Source organism: Centroberyx gerrardi, chromosome 1 (genome assembly GCF_048128805.1).
Source record: "Centroberyx gerrardi isolate f3 chromosome 1, fCenGer3.hap1.cur.20231027, whole genome shotgun sequence".
Lineage (NCBI taxonomy): Eukaryota > Metazoa > Chordata > Actinopteri > Beryciformes > Berycidae > Centroberyx > Centroberyx gerrardi.
In genome coordinates this window covers 24335283-24352215 of record NC_135997.1, presented here as the reverse complement: position 1 = coordinate 24352215, position 16933 = coordinate 24335283, and the positions used below count along the sequence as shown (strand labels likewise).

Below are 16933 nucleotides of genomic sequence, written 5' to 3'. Positions count from 1 at the left end.
CTCAGTAGCCCACAGTAGAAGACTGCAGTGGTGCTGCACAGCTCCCAGATGTCAATGAGTGCAACTGCAGGAATGTGAAGCAGGTTGTTGCTGGAAAAGAGCGTGCATGCTCAGCAAAATAACACAATATGGGTGACAGTTGTTGCTATTACTGAGTGTTCAAAAATAACCTTAATTTCCATAGCTCTCACTCAATGTGATTGGTGAGAAAAAGAGAGAGAAGGCAGAAAGGGAGGGAGAGACACAGGAGAGAAACAGGAAAAAGAAGGTGCTTCCACAAATTCAGACTACGGTCTGTGAAGGATGAATGAAGGTAATCTGTAAATGTTGGAACTTTTTATTTCACACTAAACCATCAGCGCCTCTCTGTGGTCAGATAGCCATACAGCATGAGACAAGTTGTCTGCTACTGTCTACTGTTGACATAACATTTTATAAAAGAGCACGTGCTAAAAAGACATTCAGTACAAAACTGTTACACCTAAACAAACTACAACTGGCTTAGGCTATAGACAGTATCAAATTATTTCTGTTGTTGGATATAACATATATTCTATTTCAGTTGTTTTTGCATAGGCTGGATTTACAAAAACTGATTTAATCCTTATGTGATCTAAATATGATCTTTTCAATGCAGGCTAAAGGAATAGCTCAGGTTTAGATCAAGTTTAAAATTGAGATTGTCTATTTTTATTTAAATCCATCCTCAAACGTGCAATAGGATAATACTGTTTCTTATTGTAATACAGAGAGATGTGCTTTTGACATCACGGTACACTTTCTTTCATTTCAAAGAGCAACAATTGATACATTGCATAGACATGTAATGAAACATTGTTGAGGTCACAGAAAGTAGCTTCATTTGAAATAAGATTAGAGGCTACACAGGACAGATATCGCACCCAGTCCTGTCACATCTTTGGTTTAAGAATCTGAAATGCAATCAAAACTAAAATAACATTACTTAATAACCCACTTGTCTATGTTACAGTGCATTGGTATATAGCTTACATAAGTTAATACTAAATTATTAACAGTTACAGTAAACTTACAGTATATTAGCTTTATCCCCTTTTTGCTTTCTTTAGTAAAAATTGTTAGAACTGTAGTTAGTTATCAACAAACACAATACGTCAGCACAGAGCTCTCACAATGGAGCCACTAAAGTAATTCACATCCAAAACTAGAATTTCATTAAACTTCCCAAACAGAAAAAAAACATGAAATTATATAAAACACTACAAATAAATAGCATGCCCTATAACATAAGGAAGGCTAAAACCAGTGTCCCACCAATGTTCAGAGATTGTTGTTTGGTTAATGATCAAATTGCTGGAAAAGACTAAAGACCAAAGTATATCAAAACTGAAACAAGTGCTATGCAGGTGTGACTTTGCTGAAACTGAACTCAGACATTGATATCACACCTTTGAACTTTCACATTTCTGAACTTTGGTGGGAGATGGTAAGAGTTTCCTAAACCCCATTTGCTCACACTTTGGCATGTACCTTTCACTTCATTTCTTTGACACCTCTCTCTTTAAGAGGCTACATCTGGTTTTGGTTGTATTGTGGACTGGAGTACTGATCCTGCATGGCTCCGGTAGCTGCCCCCATGGCGGCCTGCTGGGCTGCTGCCTGGACATGAGGGTTCTTCCAGGCTCCCGTGGTCCATTCCTCCTGGGCCTTGGTCATGCTGCCGCCACTGCCGCGGTAGGAATTATGGATCTACAGGCAAGGGAAGATCGCAAGTTATCATCTACAAGCCTTCAGCAGTGGAAAGTAATCAGTTAGAACTACTCTTGCTGTTACTGAGTTGAGTTTTAGAATTATGCCACTATATTTCCTAATCAAGTCATGTGATTTTTTAAGTATTTTTAAAAGTCTGTACCTTGACTTCTATTTGAGCCATGTTTTAGGTCTTTACTCCTACATTTAGGAGTAGGTACAATGACTTCTGGCATTTATAGTCAAATAACTGACAATATACTGTAGTTTTGTTGATATAAGCTAAAATAGAATCAGTCCCAAACATGAGACTGATGATGGCCTATCACATTATTTGCAATGACCACACCAAAATGGATAAAGGGAGACAATATGGAATCTCCAGAAAAGCCTACAGAAAGTGGAAAGTAACAAAGAATTTGAGTGTTTTTTAGCTGAAATACCAGTCCTTGGATAAAATATGCCACAACTCTTTCCACCTCTGCACATTAGCCTCTGTATAAAGAGCCAGAGTCACCCTGGCTTACCTTGGTGAGGGCAATGAAGGACAGCGAGGCCACAGCAGTGAACATGATAGTAGGGACCAGCATGATCAAAGCTATCAGAATGTTATAACTGAAGTAGGACATGGTAGCCAACCAGCCACTAGAAAGAGAAGAAATTAAACATTAACACCTATTGCATCAAAAATGGACTGATTTTAGACATTTGTAAGTCCTGCTTCTTTGAACACCACGACAGCGGTTATTAACTGTTATTGGATTATCTGATGCTCTTGATAATGATGTCAGCACTGAACATCTGGATGTTAAATGCCAACAATTTAAGTAATGCGGATTAAAGTTTAAAAGTTTTATAGCCATACATAAAGACGTCCAGTTCTAAAGGGTGACATTTATAAACTTTATGGAAGCCGTCATAATACTAATTCCTGATCATCAACAAGAGTCAGGTGACATTTTAAGGATCCCCTTAACTGCCTCTCAAAATCTAATAACAGGGCTATCATAAAAGTTATATGAGGGCAATTTGTGGTGGTCCATCACTGTCATGTTAATGAAAGCAGCGAGCAAGGTCTGTTGAGAATACAGCCTACCTGGACTTCTTGCTCGCACTCGAAATGTTTCATACAAAGGTACAGTAGGTTCTGTAGTCTTACTACAACGATCTGATTGACATGTTATCTTACAAAACTGAAGAAATCACTTACAAACACTGATGGAGATAGAAATGTCCACTTTTACTCTCTGTGTAGTTACAACTACTGTGATTACTGGTACTTGAGTCATGCTATCATGCTAGTCCTTTAGTCTTTAGTTAGTAATTTAGTCTAGTGTCTTTTCAGAATGTATTCTTTCTTTTACTTTAGTACATTTTATTTTTAGACATAAAAGTAGTGAGTACAATGAGATATAGCGTTTATGGTCTAACAGTCATTCTTGACTGTCACTGATACTGCAGCTTTGTTGATGTGAGTTACAAAAGGAACAATCCCCAACCTTTGGGCTGATAATCAACCATTGAATTATTTCTAAAACATATGCCAAAACGAGTAAATCTTTCTTTTTTGGCTGGACAATTGTGGTGACTTAGTAAAAATCTAACTGATTTACAAGTACTTCTACTTGTGTTAAACATTTCACTACACTTTCAACCTCTGATTCTTACCATACTCCCCATCCAGGGATGCCTATGCTTTGAATGATGCTGATGCCGACTTGGGCCATGAACACAAAAAAGAACGCCATGAAGTTGAAGGAGCTGTCACTCCTGAGGAAAAAACAAAAACAGCAGGAAACATTCACATTTGCACACTGGCAAATTCATAAGCTACCTTCATCATTACCTGAGCTATAATATTGTATTAGTGCATTGTTACTGGTTTCATTTTATATATGCTATATAAATTTAGTTTGACTGCACTTAAGCCTACAGAGTAATATGAGCCATTCCCACTCTGTTTGCACAGTAAGGAGAAGTGTTACAGTCAATTGTGTAAGCCAAAAGCAATCTCTCTGTTGCTTAGTGCTACAGTACTTGATAACATATAATATTACTTACAGTAATATAATATTACTTATATAATATTATATAATATACTTCAAATAAGATACGTGTGAAATAAAGACCAGTGTCTTTGTTGCCTAGGGATACTGATATATATTGATATAATACATAATTATGTATAATATAAGTTCCCCCCATACAATTAGAGCAAAATTTAATCACTCAATCACAATGTTATGTTATAACATGTTACTACCACATTACTAATACAGTGCTTCATATAAGGCAATTGTGTATCATTCTGTTGCTACATGCTATTTTCTAACATGTTATTACTGTATTACTATTGAAATAATGCTTCAAGTGAAGTATTACGCAATTTCAATCAGGAAGACTACCTAAATCATTCATTCATGCTTTCTCTTTACCCAATCAGAATTAGTGAACACTTTCCCTCTTTTTCCAGAGAACCAATCAGAGTTAGCCGTCACTTCCCTCTCTTTTTCAAAGAGCCAATCGTCTAAGTGACGGGAGTATATACACGTCACCTGCTATGCTATTGTGCTTCTCTCAGATCTATGCTGTATGCTGCTGTCCTTACCTTCGTCACTCCTCCACCCATCACCACCAATGTCCAGGCTCCAGAGGAACTCCCCAGGGGGACATGCTAATTCCTACGTCCGTCCCGGATGTACTCCTAACTTCATGAATGGGAGGAGTTCCTCCATGGAGCTTACACCAAAGTTTCCATCATGTCATGAATAAAATGTTCATTTGAGCATTCATCCTAGTTTCTCCTGATTGAAATTACAGCTAATTGTGCATGCAAAAAGCAGTTACCCTTCTGCAAAACATAACATTACAATCTACTATTGTAGCACTAACAAAACAATACTTTACTTCATGTCTGACTTACTTGAAGGCCTTGTAGATGGGCCTGAACCAACAGACATAGGAGCAGGGAGTGAACATGATTAGCCAGATGATAGCCAGGCCAAAGTTGGTCACACCGCCTCCGCCAAACATCCATGCAAAGCAGCCGATCAGATTCACCACAAGTGTAGCACTGTTCACTGTGAGACCACAAAGGACATATTTTTGGCACAGATGCACATATAAACGTACGTATTTGACACACACACACACACGCACACACACACGTTTAAACCATGCAGAAAAGAGCAAAGTTTGGAAAGTAGAAATCAAGACAGCCAGCAGAAACATATTGTTAAATAAGTGCAATACTTGACTCACAGCATGGCTTGTGTTCCCTGAATAGCCTTTCTGCTGGTGTCCTTCTCTATTTATTCTCAGTAATGTCATGAATCTACAGTGCTCCCCACTTCAGTTAATTGGTTCTAAGTGGAGCTCTGTGTGAACACCTCGGTTCCTGCTTTCTTCACTAAACTGGCAAAGGAAGCCAATCAGTTTCGATTTGTGGTCCACAGAGGAAATGCAGAATGCTTTACAGACAGCCATTAAGGAACACTGTTTCAGTCTCTCTAAAGTGCACAATTTATAACACAAAATCTACCGTTAATTGGCTTCCATACATGCAATGAGACAGGAATGAACAAAAAACTTCACATCACAGATGTTACACAAAACATAAACAATGAAAATATGTGGACAAACTGAACAACACTTCTAAGATAACATCAAACAAGCAATGTGCATGCCACACCCGCACACTGCAACATGGAAATGGCAAATGCAGACGCAAGAAAGACTGAAACAGGAAAGTGCTCCAGAGGGAAAGAAGAGGAACAGGCGATTTCACAGCCAAAACAGACTGGGGCTTTGGATACCTGCTTCCTTTTATCATTTACAGGAAAGGGGAGGAGGTCTGCAGAAAGAGAAGAGGTTAGCTACAATGATAGTCCAGAGTAATACATATATATATGTTCGTTGGGTATCTAACATCTAGAGGCAAAACCTCCTCTGCTTTGTTGACTGCAGTCTACATATAACAACAGACTACAAGCGTTGAGTCCATCACCCCATTGTCAGCCTCCCTGAGAACAATCCATCTCAAAAAGTGACATGATTATCTCTCTACCAGTCACAACCCTGGTGGAAATGAGGTTCAGCCAACAAGAGTCGGCCTTACAGACTAGAATCTTGGCTCTCTGGTTTCTAGCTTTGGGAGAGGATGGCTCATGCACACACACTTTTAACATTACACAAATCTTCCATTGTAAGACGCCCACTGCACTTAATAATATAGTTTGATCCATTTTCAGTGTTAAACTGCTCTAGATTCAAATGAAGGCCGTCTGATCAATACTATGGCTCATTACCAAATAAACCAGTTACGATGTCGGCCACCATCTAATTTTCTTATACTCTGGAGGAATAATGGTAATGGGAAGTATCTATTGGGCTCATTTACTCTATGCTCTGATGAACTATTCAAACAGCCCATTTTACACAAAGGCTATTTCAAGGATTCGCTAGTCTCAGTATCGCACATCAGAATCATCTGGATCACAAAAATAAGTACAATTTGGACAAATTGAGAGATTGAATACTACTCACTAACTCAATCTCTTTCTCTGTAAATCTTTTATTAAAAATAATGGAAAACGGTTATTACATTTTTTTATTATAAGAACCCTCTCTGAAGCTGCTTTTTCAAAATGTCTTCTCCAGATGGATAGCATTGTAAACTGAACCACTCCACCCCTGATCTCTGGTGTGTATGATAATAGGACCCATATCCATCCTATACTGAGACTGAGCTACACTCACTGTTGTTCCCATAAACAATTAAAAACTAATCAGAGATCAGTAATTCTCCTCTAAAACAAATAATAAATACCAGGCCTGATGTGTGTGAACATATTCCTAACAAGAGGATATCAAGTGTAAACCTCTTATATCTTAAATATAATGTAAAGAATTATGCCTTATATAAAAGATAAAAGAAATCCAGTTTATTGTGAATGGGACTGAGCTTAGTAGGCTAATAGAGAAACGGTCTTCAGTTTACATTTAAAGGGGTTATACCATATTCTAAATAGACTATAATGTCAGTTTAGCCACTCACACATCCACAGGTGGTACATTCTCTTGCACATGGTGCGGTGTTGCTCTGGGATCTCCTCAAAGTCCTGATAGAAACATGGCTTCAGAGGGATGAATCCTGGCAGTGGGGGGAAGTTCGGCTCTGCAACAAGTCATGTCATAACAGTCAGACATAGTACATTCATGATAAGGCAGTCTTCTTTTCTTCTATTCTTGCTCACATTAAAAACTGAATAAAAGCAGAATTTACATGAGAGTGAGGGCCTATATAAAAAGTATGCAGACAAATAAACATGTAAAACATACAAGTATGCAGACAAATAAATATATAAAAACATCCTTCTTCCTTCTCTTCCATTTCCAATAAATTACTATAGAATTGCTTACCAGCCATGTGGACACAATGTCGATGTTGCTGTTTAGGTGGATTTCTTCCTCAGTCTCTTGAACCTGTACGACAAGAAGAAGAAACTGTGCAGTTCAGGACTTTGTTCTATCCATGCTGCCTTGTTTCTACAGCCCCCTGTGTATGTGATAAGTGCTTTGATGAGGCGCATTGGCATGCATTAGGGGAGCAGGTCTTGTTCGATAATTGCCATAACCGCATACATTATGGAAGGAAGGCGTTTAGCAGAGCTGTGGAGTTGAGCTTAGCGTCGACACGTTCTGCCGGGGGGATAACAGACGGTGTGTTGCCTCCAGGCATCAGCTCAATGGTGGCTCTAGGGTTTTAACGACTGAACCCTTCCGGTTTCAGAAAATGGTAGCATACTCGGGGATGGCAGGCGTGCGCGCTTGTCGCAGACACAGTTCGTTAGTTAACGGTCGAGCCCCACTCATGTCTTTATAAATCGGCCAGCAATATTCGCAGTGTTTACCTTGGACGTCAGTTTGCTATTTTGACAGACACCTGACCACCATGGCCAGGAATTACGGATTCAACAGGAAACATAATCTGCTTACCTCCTCCAGAAAGCAGCCGCGCGCTCCTTGGTTCTCCTTGACTGTCCCTCCGCTGCATGCCACGACACCGTAGAACGGGACTGACAACCGATGATGTCTGCACGTCAACGATCAAACTATTAGGATACTTTCTTCTGTAGAATATAACCAGGGCAATAAATCCTCACTGTCGTCGCCGTCGGCCAATCATCGTCTATAAATCTGCTGTCACTTCTGTCCAGACCAATAGGCAGCCTTCTCTAATCCTTGACGTGTTCTTGGTCCAATCGCTGTTTGGCTCTGTCCGTGGTGCTGAACCGGGCTAGCCGACGGTGGGAAACAGAGCAGAGTGGATCAAGGAGAAGTGCGAACCAGTTTTGTCTTGTTGAATGGCCTGAGCAGGATTGTTTAAAGATTGCTGCTGAATAAAATCTAGTTTAGTAAGATGCGAGTTGGTTTGTTTTCGCATGGGATAAATGGAATCCTGCTGGCTGTTAGTAGTAGGTTAATTGGAGATTAAGATGTGTTGAAAGAAACATGTTCAGCCCATATGAAAAACGTATTATTCTGTTTTGGACACTGGGTGGTGCTACAGGAATAAAGTCCATGGTTTTAAAGTGCAGCACTGAACGCAACGCTAGATGGCGTCCTGTGCTGGCTCCTTCCCCAGCTGGGCTTGTTCTTGTGTCCCACAGTATTGGACAAGGGGTGGCATCCTTTGTATCCATCTGGGATACAGCTATTGTAGATTACACTCAGTAAAAGACTATTTCTCATGCTTGACAATGTGTTTGTGTTGGCTCAGTAGCAATAATGCCCATGTTTCAACTCAGTGCAACTCTTTCTAGGCCTTCTCTTCCAATTTGTGAGAACATACCTTGCAAATATTCACAGTAAATCTGAAACAGGGTGTGATGCTGTCACACAAAGAAAACCTCATAGTTTATTTTGTTATTTTATAGTTTATTATTTATCTTTATGATGTAAAAAAAACAACAACAAAAACAGCAGTTGGCCTGTGGCCTGGACTTTGGAATAAAAATATTGGCACACACACTATGTAAGGATTCCACAAAGGCTCTCAGTCAGGTTATACGTTCAGAACTCCTTTGTTTCCAGGGATTTCTTATGGGGAAAGGAGGTAAAACCATAACCAATAAAACCACAGGTTAGGAATAGGAATATAACCCTAGTTCCCTGAAGGAATTGGCTAAATAATTTGTTTTACTTCAAGTGTGTTACTGACCTGGATGCTTGGCTGAGCCCAGCTCTCCAGCTGGGGTTGCTGTTTCTCTGTGGTGTGGAGGGAGAGTGTAACTTGGTTGATTCCACAGGATACAACCCCTTGGCAGTAAACTCACTCTGAGTTGGCAAACCTACACTTGGCTTACTGAGAGGGATCTTTTTTCATTTAGCAGACTGGATGAAGTTGTGGTAATTCAAGAACAGAAAGTCACATGTGTTGGTGCGGTGCTGTGGCGCTTGGGTTCAAGCCCAGCGTGCAAAACGACAGGTCTGAAGGCAAATACATGACTGGTGTGATAAACACCCAACATTTCATGTCATGTTATTAGTCACAACAGGTCCCTGTACAAGGGCAGACTTATTGTTTTTGAAATGTATAGAGTGACCAAACCAGGGTTGGGGCCATTCATGAATTGATGAATGGTAAATTCTAAATCAATTCCTGGAGTTGGAATTGGAATTGCACCCAGCTGTAAGGAAACAGAATTGGAATTGAATTGGAATGACAGGAAACAGAATTTAATTCCATGAAATTCCACTTCTAAGAGAGGTTGTCTTGACTTACAAAACATTATAAATCAAACATTATGAATCAAATAAAATACAGTTAAACAAATCAAATATATTCAATCACAATATATGTATTAAGATTACATGTTATGCATCAAATGCCATCTGAAAGGTGGTAACATTTTATGATATTCAGTATTGATAATATATAATACTAATGTGTAATCTCAGATATGTCTTAAGAAAAAACAAAAACTTTGTTTCACAGAATTTCATTGAATTAAATTCAACTTCCTGAAATTCCAATTAAATTCCAATTCTGTTTTCTGTAGATTTTTTCAAATTCCAATGTCAGATTATCAGGTTCTATCTTCTCTGATAAATCATCTGATTCATGTCTTTCAGAACATTTTAAAAGCAAAGAAAAACATTCTGTTATATAATTGCATATAGCTTCAAACTTTCACTTGAATACGTACTTTAAAAAATGTCATCATTTAAAAAAACCTAGGTATGTGTAATGAATAGGGTGATTTCATATTTCTTTCACTTGAATGATACTTATAGGTTTGAGCCATCTTGTTTGCCTTTAATTATTTAACATTACTGATGAGATAAATCCTCTATTTTTCCCACAAATGCATGTTTTCTCATAACACCTAATCAGTATTCTCACAGCCGCATGCAGTTTTTTCTAAGATGAATAAAGAGGAGGAAATTAAATTATCTGTCAGACTATGGCTGCCACAGATGTCAGCTAGTTCTTTGACCTGGTAAGGATGTTTTCAAATGAGTATGCTGCACTCCAGAGCAGACCATACAGCAGCATGCGATTTATACAAGGACAGTTGGCTATACTATACAGTCTAAGATGAAAAGTGTTAAATGACATTCAAAATCTGTAATGGCTTGCCCCTGTTGCCCTGTTGGAAAACCCTTACCTTTTAAGTTATTCATACATGTATACTTCCACATAGAAACCTAAACACAAATGGAAAATGAAAACACTTCCTGAATGCAATAACATAGCAATAATACCCGAGAGGGTATTCTTTATTCTGATTATGGATGCAATGATGATGCAACTTGCTGTGCTTTATCAATCAGTTTTCCTGGCTGAACCCATTGTGTAACTATCCATCCATCATAAAATCAACAAGCTCTCTACTTTGCAGGGGCTCACTGTAATTAATGACATCATGATTCAAAGATTATTGGCATCTTAGTTTTTGAGCCGATGACCTTGTTATTATCACAATGACACATTCACCAGCTGAGCCTTGCAGGCTCACTGGAATGAGACGAAAGCTCCTTTTTTTCTTTGAAATGTCCTTAATGTCAAGGGTCACCATTTCTCTGATTTCAATAACAGTTTTATATTATATCACTACTTGAGCTCTCAACTATGGCCCATCAATATTTAGCATCTAGATTCCAAACTCCCACGATATCGCACTGCTCTGAGCTCTTACCCCTCCCCAATTGCTGGTTTGTAACGATGTTTGATAATAAATAACTTTATTTGTATAGCACCTTTCATACAGAATTGTAGCCCATTATGCTTCACATAATAATAAATAAAAACAGGAAATTACATACGCTAGCGTTAAACATAAATACTTAACAAGCAGTAAAATAAAACAAGATAAAAACAGGTTTTTCAGACTAAAAGTATGAGAAAAATGAAGGATATGAACATGAATTATAAGCCAGAATAAAAAGATACTTCTTTAAGTTTTTCTTAAAAATACCAACAGAGCTCACCATGCTGAGTTCTTGTGGGATTGTATTCCAGAGTTTATTAGGGCGCAAAAACAGAAGCTGTCTTCACCAGTGTTCTTGTGTAAAACCCTTGGAACCTCTAATTAAAAAAGCAGTGGAGGACCTCAGCGCTCTGGCAGGGACATAAAATGATAAACAATCTTTAATGTATGAAGGTGCTTGGCAATTTAGTGCTTTATAGACAATTAAAATGACTTTAAAATCAAATCTAAAAGACACAGGTTGCCAGTACTGGAGAAATTAGTTCTCTTCTTTTATTTGTTGCTAAAATTCTTGCTGCAGCATTCTGAATTAATTGTAATTTATCTATGTTTTTCTTTGGTAGCCCAGTAAAAGGAGAGTTACAGTAGTCCAGGCAGCTGATAAAAGTGTGTATAATTCTGCGTCTTTTTGAATTAAAAAAAGGCCTCACTTTAGCTATATTTCTGAGATGGAAAAAAAGGCTGTCTTAGTGACCTTGTTAAAGAGTTAAAACTTAGGTCAGAGACTAAAATCACACCCAAGTCCCATACTTCACTTCTTATCTGTTTTGCCAGGAAGCCTAAATTTGAGTACAGTATGTCTCTTTTGGCTTTGGGTCCTATGATGAGAATCTCAGTTTTTTCTTCATTTAATTTTAAAAAAGTTTTGCTCATCCAGATTGTTTGACGATTCGTCTCTGACGCTATTAAATAAACTAGCCTATCACACAAGCCAAACAACCATATTACTGTATTTTTTAATATAAAAATAACTTTTAGGCTCTCCATACTCACTCTATACTGGTTCAAGCCCTCTCTGTCCTCCCTGCTGAAGTGCCCTTGAGCAAGTCACTGAATCCCTCCCAGCTCCAGAGCAGCTGCTGGTTAGCCGACCCTGCGCTCTGACCTCCCTGTGGAGGCGGGCGGGCGGAAAGAGAATTTCCCTACGGGGATCAACTGGATTATTATTATTGCAAGCATCCACCTACATGACAGACATGCTGCGCCCCTATCAGCCTACATGAGTCATGAGGTCACATGATTCAGGTTTACTCACTGTTAGGAGAGTGAAGAACTCTACTGAGCTTTCTCTTATAGAGCCCTCCTATTGTGGAGCCGTCTACCTACTTTGGTCAGGGAATCAAAGATCATCGCAATGTTTACATCCAGGCCCAAAACACACCTGTTCAGTGCTGTTTACCCACCCACTATTTCCTGTTTTATCTTTTTTTCTCAGGCTTTATACCCACACACCAAATGTCCTCTTGCACTGCATGCTGCCCCCTGCTACACCCCACATCTACAGCTGGTCATATCTTCTTGCTCATCATCCTAAATTATCTGCCTCTTATCATCTTCATTTGGCTTGTTCCTGTAAGAGAAACCTTATGGGTGCAACATAGAACTCTTTCGTCAGAAGTGTTGTCCCTTTTGTTCTGCCGAATTACGCCCAAGAAACAGAACAAAAGTGTGTGTTGTAACTGTATATTTCCATGCACTTCAGATTGGAGAAGTGCAGGGATTCCTTACAACTAATGATACAATATGATCCAGGTCTACAGTTGATTTGTTCTGGATCTGGACACCATTGTAATGTATCTTTTAGCCGAGCCACTCCAGAAGTCTCATTTCAGCCTCATGTTCAATACCAGAGAAACTATTGTGGTAAACTTAAACTCAGCACAGCTTGTTTACTCCATGTTGTCACACATAAATGCATATAGTACGCTCTGCTTGAACATTATGATTCCCATCATGATCCTCAGAGGCTCTTTCTTCTTGTTTAAAGCCTTCCATGGAAATTGTGCAAATTGGCCATAGCAAATCTCACAGAGATTTTTATGTTTATTTCAATTTTGTCTTTCAGTGTGTCAAGCCACACACAGCTACATCCCTGGGCTTACCTGAGCTAAACCTAGGAAACTGGCATGATGAAAAATTGTACCATTTTTGTTATAGATAGATAGATAGTAATGTACTCTCAAAATTGTCTTATTTTTTGGTGACATTTTGCTGTGATGGGGTGAATTAGGTAATGTTTTTTGTCTTCTTCTTTTCTGCTTCCAATGATTGACCCTGCTGAGTGAGCTGCAGGGATTTGTTTACTATTGTGTCTTGTAATGTTATATAATTGCTCATTTGCTGTATTTTCCTTTTCTTGTTTTGAAGCAGGTTAGCTCCCTGACCCCAACAAATAGAAGCTGAGAAAGACAAGCATAACTGTGAACAGAAAGACTTCTAGGCTTAGTTTTCTGCCTGTGAATGCTTTTGTTGAAGTGCAGTTGATAATGTTATGTGTGTATTTCTTATGTCTTTATATGCACGGTTAGCTTTATTAATAATGCAATATACCACGTTAGTGAGATTTGCTTTGTTCTGTGCTTTCTCAGGACAACTCAGCAAGACAACAACAGTTGTTTGAAGTCATGTTATTTTTAATTTGTCAAGTGTCCAGGTGTAGGGTAAATTCACGTGTGTTTTAACAGCATTATCAGTCAAGCAGCAAAATGTATCAGGATGTGTTTAGGAGGTGTTACAGTGAATCCAGGGATTTGATACACATTATGTGAAGATGTGTCCAAAGGGTTGACACCTCTTCACAAAAACTGTCACTATACACACATAGACTTATTTTACAATTAAGAATCAATGTACATCCATTCATGAAATGGGGCTTTCTTCTTTGGGCCATGTAATGCTGCCTTCTAACAGCAAACAAGTAAAATTTTACTTCACAATGCCCGATGTGGGCTGTTCTGGGTTCAGAGTTAACTTGCTGAACTGCTGAGAGGCTGAATCCATTAGGCTTGATGTAGCTCAATCGTAGTTCAGTTTGGAAGTGAGCAGCTTTGTTGTCTTTGGGTTAATGTCACTTAGGGGAATGTTCTCTTATCCTGCTTTGAGATATAGTGTGTATCTCAGACATGATCCTCTAATGGGCAAAAGCAGACTGGTGAGGTCACAGTTTCCTTGGGGGCGATCAAATCTTGTAGTACATTAATCATAGTATGATTTTTGGGTTCCAAATATCACAGTATAACACCTTTATCACCAAATATCACAATATAGCACCTTTACAGTATTTAGTACTCTGTTGTGCACTGTCAGAGTAAATGATCACACACTGTAGGTAACACCTCTGCTAGGCAGGTCATGTTAAGGTACATGTAATAATTCAACCAAATTGCACAACAAAAACAAAAACAGAATCATACACATGAGGCACACTCATTCCTAGAGACTTGTAAGAGACAGAATGTTCAATTCATTTTAGTTCAAATCTTAAATGTCCCATGAGGGAAATTTGGTTTGCGAACAGAGTTTCCAATAAAAACACATAGTAAAGACACATAATGAAACAACACAATAAAACACAACACAACAATACAATAAAAACACAAATTGCACAATAAAAACAGTGTGGTAAGACCAGACAGAGAGTCAATTTGCCAATTTGTGCATCTATGAGCATTAAAGCAAAATTCCAGCCTTGGATATTCTTATACTGTTTCATCAGTCTGTGATGTTCAATGCATTCCAGGAATTATTTTGTGATGAAGTGTTGCTACTTCAGTTAGTGAGAATAGCTGCACCCCCTTACACAGAATGCAACGTCTTATGGCTGCATTGTATTGTGGACTATTGAGGTTGGAGAAATTGGTATCTCTGCGTCTTCTCTGATGGATTTCTCCCTGTATGATTGTTGAATTTCAGTGCAAAATGGTGAGTCTAGAAAGAAGCATTTGCTCATTATTTATGAGGGACTGACACCAAAACCTGATATTTTGACAGCTAGATTTTTTTCTTTTATTAAACTCCATTGTAGCTTTGCTGTAAATATCTCAACGTGACGTCACATCATATATACGTTCTTATATATCAAAGTATATATAAGTTATCTGTGGAAATAAGAAAAATGCACCGCCAAACAACAAAATGGAGCCAGGAATGCAAGGTACATCACCAGTAGCTGTTTTTAGGGTGGATGTTTCCTTTAAAACTAGATTGCAGTTTACCTTGGTTCACCCTTTGCCCAGAAGAGTGCGGAACTGAGACAAAGGAATGACTTTGTTCGCAGGAAGCCAATAGACACTTCTGTGTTTTTTCAAATCTCTGCTTCACTAATTAAGGACAAGAACTAATGAGGTTATTCAAATGGTAATTCAGGACCTGAATCACTGAATCAATTGCAATTGCAAGGTGCTCCTACACAGACGGAAGTAATGAGCAGGAGAAAGCAATTTGGATTGTAATTGGCTCTCAACAACCTGCTTCTCTGTCATGGATTAGAATCCTTCCTGCACTTAAAGCTGACTGGTACAAGTAGGCTGGTGTAACATGAGTGTAGTCGTCAACAGCCGTCTGAATCTATATGCACATCTTGAAGATTTAAATTTGTATTTATCCAGGGAAGTCCACAGTTTTCTACTGCTGCTGAGCAGCTCAATTTGAGCAAAAGTGTGTTAAAGAACCTTGCTCAAGGGCATCTCATAACTCATGACCAGCGTTGGATGGTAATGCATTACTCAGTAAAACGTTACAGTAATATTCATGCATTACTGTATTACTTTTCCCAGTAATGAGCACTTTTGTTACTTTTTTATTTCCCTTCTAGCGCGTTTCTTGAAAGGTTTTTTGAAGTTGAATCATCCAAACATTATATCCCACCCTCATCCGCCGATCCATTTCCATCTGAATTAGTTGTTGTTGTAGTTGTTGTCCCAGTTGACATGAGCACACACACAACTAACTAAGACAAGTGCTGGCAGAAACATTTACTCTCTCTTGGTGGATGTATGTATTCTCATTATTTAGATTTTATCAAGCAAATGGGTAACAATAACATGGGACATCATTGCTACTTAGAGTGATGATGATTTTTCAAGGTAAGAGGGGCTGCAATCGCCAATACTGACGCTGTAATGCAAAAGTAATTTAACAAGTATTGTAACAAATTACAGCTCCCAAGGAGTAATAAGTAAGTACTACTTTTGAAATGAGCAACACGGTATGAGTAATATATTAGATCAACCAGATGATGCAGACTTGCAGAGACTTTTATTCTGAAATCCACTATGTAATCATATTACAAGCAACATGGCATGTAAAATCCTTACAAAGATAGTTTTGCTCATACAATTATAGTGCCTGTGTTGGTTGTAAAAACGCTCCATGCATGATGCAGTAGAAACCCTTTCCCATGCAAGAGTTGTGGGTTTGTTGAAAGAGGGATTAGATAGCTCAAGAAAAAAAAAGTGAAAAAAACTTTTCTATGTGGATTTGTGATAGAGAGAAAGTATCCCATGCTGTATGCCAGCTGTATCCCTGCTGAATGCACATAGATATTAAATGTTGAATGTATATAGAGTGATATGTATAGTCTACTTTCTATAAGTGCTTCACTGTCCCCTTGCAATATATGTGGGCCTCTGCTGTACTTGTACCATATGTGTCAGTTACTAGCTAATCAGTTACTTGTTAGTAGCAGTTCAGTACTGTGACACTGTGTAAGTTGTTTTGTGTCTGCACCTATATGCTACCAAGACAAACAAATGGCATTTGATGAATCAAGTGATACTAATTCTTTTGTCATTTTCTCCCATGACTCAGGTTTTGCATGTTTTTGCAGTCCAGCCTCTGCCTCCACACCAACACATGTGAGCCGAGACAATACACAGGGTGCTGAACAGTGTGTTCTTTTGCTTCCCCTCCCCCATGAATAGATTAGCAGG

The 16933-nt window shown here is 38.6% G+C and overlaps 1 protein-coding gene across 1 annotated transcript; it reads right to left on the bottom strand.

Annotated features, from left to right (window-relative positions):
• Window positions 1-332: 332 nt before the first annotated feature.
• On the bottom strand, window positions 333-7847 carry LOC139907820 (secretory carrier-associated membrane protein 5-like). Its single transcript, XM_071894301.2, has 7 exons — window positions 7726-7847; window positions 7150-7212; window positions 6785-6904; window positions 4652-4808; window positions 3397-3498; window positions 2256-2373; window positions 333-1728 (listed from the first exon to the last, which is right to left on the bottom strand). The coding sequence occupies exons 2-7, from the start codon at window positions 7154-7156 to the stop codon at window positions 1549-1551; spliced, it is 684 nt and encodes a 227-aa protein (XP_071750402.1). The 5' UTR covers window positions 7157-7212; window positions 7726-7847; the 3' UTR covers window positions 333-1548.
• Between the last annotated feature and the right edge of the window lie 9086 nt (window positions 7848-16933).

Coding starts and splice junctions, on each gene's coding strand:
- LOC139907820 (XM_071894301.2), bottom strand. Junction 2,374..3,396: donor ATCCCTGGATGGGGAGTATG/GTAAGAATCAGA, acceptor TTCTCTTTCTAG/TGGCTGGTTGGCTACCATGT. Junction 1,729..2,255: donor CCTTCATTGCCCTCACCAAG/GTAAGCCAGGGT, acceptor CCTTGCCTGTAG/ATCCATAATTCCTACCGCGG.